At 31.3% G+C, this 5,839-nt stretch overlaps 1 protein-coding gene across 1 annotated transcript; it reads left to right on the top strand.

Annotated features, from left to right (window-relative positions):
• The first annotated feature begins 608 nt into the window (after window positions 1–608).
• On the top strand, window positions 609–4,157 carry LOC124918453 (ribonuclease H2 subunit A-like). The gene is made up of 8 exons (XM_047458601.1): window positions 609–716; window positions 1,465–1,519; window positions 1,861–1,984; window positions 2,075–2,162; window positions 2,291–2,428; window positions 2,497–2,584; window positions 3,437–3,557; window positions 3,891–4,157. Exons 1-8 carry the CDS (start codon window positions 609–611, stop codon window positions 4,072–4,074), a joined length of 906 nt encoding a protein of 301 aa, XP_047314557.1. The 3' UTR covers window positions 4,075–4,157.
• Window positions 4,158–5,839: the final 1,682 nt, after the last annotated feature.

Genomic DNA, 5,839 nt, shown 5'->3' with positions numbered 1-5,839 from the left:
AAAGCAGAGGGATCTTGTTAATGATAGACATGATTTATGTTCTTGATGCTTGAGAATAGAAACAGGGCTCTGATACCAATTGATATGATCGTTGTAATCAATATAGACGAGGATCTAACTATTGATGATAACTTTTGGAAAACGGTTTAATAGAAATCCTATTAGGGATCAATATCACTTTCTATTCTTCACAAACCCTTGCAAACTCTTGAAGCGATTCAAATGTGGAAACGTTTGCTCAGTTTTGAAGCTAAGAACCAATGAGAGAAGAGAATATAGAATGTAAATCACACAGCAATTTGTTTATGGATATTCGGAGAAAACTCTCATACGTCACCCTTTCTTCCAACCACCAGAATGATTTACTATACATCTTTGAAACAAATACAGTTTACTGGCTAGCTAACTGTAGAAAAACTAGACTTTGTTCAACTTACAGTATTTTTAAGAATATCACTCAACTAGACAATGTTCTTGATTTTATCTCTCTCTTGAAGATATGTACAAAATTAGTAAGTAAGAAGGGAGACAGAAATTCGTGAGATAGTGCGAAAAACTAGCGTCTTGTCCGTTGTCCTAGAGGATCTTTATATAGAAGACAATCATCAATGGTCGAATCTTCTACATTGACACGTGGCGAGCGTCCATTGGAAATTCGCCCATTGTACAAGAGTTCAACAGGCTCTGTGCACAAGAATCGTGATCGTACCAATCTGGTAGTGCGCCAAACATTCTTTTAGGATTGTCCTGCAAGGAACAAGTAGTGGAAAGAATATTTATTTACGTGGCATTCATTCATTGGATGCAATTAGACAGCTTAGCTTAATTCTTATTTAAGTTTTCTACAAGTTCATCATCAAAATATCGTTAGTCAATATAATTTAACCCAACATTTACTCTAAGGTGGTCTTCACTTTCGGCCCTGCACATAAGTGGAAAAAATGTGTGATATAAATAAAAATGACTTTTACTGAACAATACTAACTTTAAAAAGCTAATTTTAAAATAATGAAATATAATTTAATTTGAATTGAGAGTGATCCAGATAAATTGATAATGAGATATTCTATGTTAAAAGTTATAATATGGTTACATAAAATAAAATGAGACTAAATTTAATGGTTAATTTAATTTAATGTGATATCTAACTTTGTTCTTCGATTTAAACCTTTTGCTATATTTAAGGGACTTGTTTCTATGAAAAATTTATCCGACTAATCCAAGTTGCCTTTTCCCTACCGTTTGCTAAATTTCTGGCGGGAAGCACAAAAATCTGGACACAGAGAGAGTTTTCAGTAGAACATCAATGGAATCTGGAAGTCATCTTCCTAAATGGGCTTCTGAACCCTGCTGCTGACGAAACCGGACGAGGCCCGCCCTGTCTTAGGTTTTTCTTTTACCTCCATCTCTCTTTCATCACATCGATTTCTTTCTGTTTTCACGAATTTGTTTACTTGAACACAGGTCCCATGGTATACGGATGCAAGCATCGTACCAAAAGACTCTTTCCTCGTTGCTTGTATTATTTTGCATACTTCCTCAACTTACATTACTTGATCATTTTTTCTTTCTGGGTTTGTTTCAATTTCATAGCTTTGAATGGTTAAAATAAATCAAATCAAATGAAGTTGAATACTGAACTGTATATAGCTAATTTAACAATCATAATCATTCTATATATAATCCTTGAGTTTAGTCAGCTTATTGTTCCATCCAATACACTCATTCACATAGCACATCAAAGACTTAGGCATAACCGAAAACAATGATATTTGGTCTTGAACATTAAAATGAAGTTGGATAGTTAGCTATACAATATAGCTAATTTGACAATTATAATCATTTATCAACTTATTGTAGATTCAAAGACCTTAAAGGAAGAAAAAAGGAAAGAATTATTTGATAATTTGAAGGCTGATGAATCTCTGGGATGGGCTGTAAATGTCATAGATCCAAAGGAACTATCTGCAAAAATGTTAAAGAAGTTAGTCCGTGACTGTTTAATATTAAAATGTACTACTATAAATCACCTTCTTTGATGATGCTAAGCTATTTGTTGCTCATTTGGTCTCAGAACCAAGATTAACCTCAATGAGACCTCACATGAATCTGCCATGAGCCTTATCAGAAGAGTAACAGAAATGGGAGTTCTTCTGACTGAGGTAGTAATTAAGAAGATGATACTTTGTCTGTCAAAGAATTTCAACTATTTCCATGATTTGATTCAAATGATGGGATAAACTATAAAGGGTATCAAACAAGGACTTTGTGTTTATGGTTACTGTTTCAGGTTTATGTAGATACAGTTGGAGATCCAGAGAAATACAGAGTGAGATTGATTGAACGATTTACATTCATAAAATTTGTAGTCCCAAAAAAAGCTGATAGTCTATATCCAGTTGTGAGTGGAGCAAGCATTGTCGCTAAGGTGATTAAAATTTTCTTAACACATCCTTTTTGTTGAAACAATTCCAAAGCATTTCTTTGACATGTCAGTTTACAAGAGATCGAGCACTTCGAAATTGGGAACTAGATGAAACTGCTGATAATATGAATAGAAATTTTGGCTCTGGGTATCCAGGAGGTACAAGTCTATACTCTTTCATTATTTAAAACCTAGTATTTAGATTCAAGTTATAGAACTTGGTATCTGTACTATCTTAAAAGGCAGAGTATGCCTTGTACATCCCAACAGAAAGAATGAAACTAGAGTAATGTTTATTTGTTTCGAAAATATCCATTACAAACTTAACTATGTAATTTATGATGATAGTAGTTATTTCATTTGCTTGCAATAAGGTAAATGCATGAGAGTAGTTAAACTAAAATTCTAATGAAATAGGGGGAAAAGGTTAGATGCATGCTGAAATGAAGCCTTTTTTAGTTATCATCTTCAGATTGATTTAGTGTTCATTAGGTTGTCTTCTCTAATTTTCACAACCATTTTATTTACTATTGTATATGTGTATTTAGATAATGTTGAGCCACTTGGTAGTCACATTATATGATTCGATAAAATCTATATTTGTAAGAATTTAGAAAACAGTTAGGATCATATCCAAATAATAATTTTTATTTCGAACAAAGTAAAATTTCGCACTATAATTTGGAATATAATCCAGAAATATCATTTTTATACAAAATGAAGAAAATTACATATAATAATCTGGATTATGATAAAAAAAAACAAATGTTATATACCAAATGAATGAGAAAAACACTTTAATTATAACTATGGAAATCAAGTAAAATTACAGTCTATAATCTGGAGTATGATACAAAAAAATACTTATACCAAATGAAAAAAAAAGAACTTTGGCAATTTCATTCTTATCGTGATTACGAAAATTTCAGTTTCCAAGTAAGCTTGTTATTTAAATGTGAGTGTTTTAAACCGAAATTGATGGATGATTTTTGTGCATATGTTTGTATTCAGACCCTGCAACTAAAACTTGGTTGGGTGATCACAAACACCCAGTATTTGGATTTCCAAAATTAGTAAGGTTCATCTGGGTTACATGTACTCCCTTCTTCAAGAATATGGTTGAATTTCTTTGGTAAGACAATTTATATAGCACTTTCTTTGTTACTTTATCTTTTACTTTGTGTTCTTTTGGCATATGGGTTAGACTTTTTTGTTGTCATTAAGGTTCAATGTCATTTTGATTAGATTAGACTATCCTTATTTTTTAGTTGGTGTACTTGAATGATTAGATTGAAAAGGTGATGTTTGATGGGATGGTGTAATTGTTATTTTACGGTACAAATATAAATAAGGTATAAATTGTACATTGAATCATGAAATTCGTAATGAAATAGAATATTAGTTTATATTGTGATGGTTATTTCATAACTTCTATTTGTGAGAGTCTTTGCATTGTGTTTGATAGGGAATCTAATGAAATGGAAGATGATGATTCTACGAATAATAATAGAAAAAAACAATCGAAACTAACTAGTGTTGACTTCACCGGATTGAAGAAGACTACAAAAACAGAAGAAACTGAATCAAGTGGAAAAGGGCGTTGCAAATGTTTTCAGGCTCGAAAACTGCAGCAAGTCTCTCAATTATAATTGATTAGTGTAATTCTGGTGATTTTATAGAACAAAATTGTTTGTAATATCAGAAAGGAGGAACCGATTTCTTGTTTGCTTACCTCCATTTAAATTGGAAGCAATTCAGTTTCTCTGACTTTGTTTTGAATCGATTCTAAAACACATAAAAACAACCTTATTTAACATCTCAGTCTTGTACAGTTTCAGTTCCATTTTAAGTATTTAATAATTCCTCCTAAATTTAGGAACAGATTTACAGTATCTACTTGCAGCCCATGTCATATATTTTGTTAATTAATAAACAACCGAATATTCTTTTATTAATTAACTAATTTTGTTGTAAGTATAAATGTATGATGCTTAATTAATTTACGTGAATTCTTGGTTAATAATAATAATAATAATTTACATGTGTATATATGTTTCTTATCTGAAAATGGATTTAAATTGGATTTGTTTAGAATATTTGTTTGAAAATTAGATTTGTTTGTTTAAACAGAGATTACAGTACTATTAATCAAACATTATATATAATATGATGATAGAATTATGCATGATTAACAAACAAGCGGCGAGGATATAATCCCAATTACTAAATCACATTATTAATTAAACAACAGTACTATAATTCTGAAAAAAATAGGTTTAAGAAAAATAGGGTTTGTTAAAACCACATATATATATATATATATATATATATATATTATATATATATATATAGCTAATAGTGAAATACATCAGATTAGATATCTAAAAAGTGATTTAATTAAGAAGAAGTTATGCGGCTGTCGACCTCCTCTTTAATCCTCTCGAGATCCGCCATCTTGGACGCCAACAATTGTAAATCATCGGACTCAAGATCATCATCTAAACCCATTGCATTGAGAATCCATCCGATCAGAAACGCAGAGTCGTCGTCGCTCTTGTCGGATGATTCCCTAGTCGTCGTCCTCATCCTGATATCTTATTGTAATTGTATCGTGGGATCGCCATCTTGCAGGATTCGGTCAACAATAATGTCAAAGGAGGAGGGGCCCCCGTTGTTGTTGATGGAGGTGTACATTTGACCGGCGGGGGAGAAGACTACGGCGCCAACCTCTTGTCCCGTCAATTTCTGAAACTCACTCACATTTTTTAACAGACTAGATTTGCGCTTGGAGAAACTCACCATTCTTTGAGATTTGTTTTCTATTCGCGCAATGTTAATCTTCTTCTTCCCTTGACCTCTGTTATTTCTTCTCCGTCACTTTTACTATCATCAGATGTCGCCGCCCCCGTCATGATCTATATATCTATTCGAGGAGGAGGAGACAGAAAAATCAATGAGATTTGCTTTCGAGTTTCGAGTGCTTCTTTCTCCCGATCACTTCTTTCTCTTTTGATGAACGATTACTTGGATATAAAGTTGTGTCCGTCGACCGCCGTATATATATATATATATATAATTATGGAGAAAAAATATTTTTTAATTTTTGTTGAAATAGATTTGTAATTGTTTTTTTGTTTGAAATTAAAAGAAATCAAACGGAACTTTTAAATGAAGAAATTATGGAAATAAGTAAAAATTTCTTTTAATAAGTTAATATGTATTTTATATATATAATTTTGATTATTATATATTAATTAGATTGATTTATTTGATTATTAATTAATTAGATTAGTTGATTTACAATTAATTAGATTAGTTTGAATTTGAATTAATTAGTTAGTATTATTTGCTTAACAATATATCTATTCGATCTCTTTTTTCTCTCTTTTAATGAACGATTGCTTGGATATAAAG

Source organism: Impatiens glandulifera, unplaced genomic scaffold (genome assembly GCF_907164915.1).
Source record: "Impatiens glandulifera unplaced genomic scaffold, dImpGla2.1, whole genome shotgun sequence".
NCBI lineage: Eukaryota > Viridiplantae > Streptophyta > Magnoliopsida > Ericales > Balsaminaceae > Impatiens > Impatiens glandulifera.
This window is presented reverse-complemented; position numbering and strand designations above follow the sequence as displayed.

Bases quoted from the DNA above. Each gene is read 5' to 3' on its own strand.
- LOC124918453 (XM_047458601.1), top strand. From the start codon at position 609: ATGGTCGAATCTTCTACATTGACACGTGGCGAGCGTCCATTGGAAATT. The intron at 2,163-2,290 runs GTAGTAATTAAG...TTACTGTTTCAG, and splicing joins TGGGAGTTCTTCTGACTGAG to GTTTATGTAGATACAGTTGG. The intron at 2,585-3,436 runs GTACAAGTCTAT...GTTTGTATTCAG, and splicing joins TGGCTCTGGGTATCCAGGAG to ACCCTGCAACTAAAACTTGG.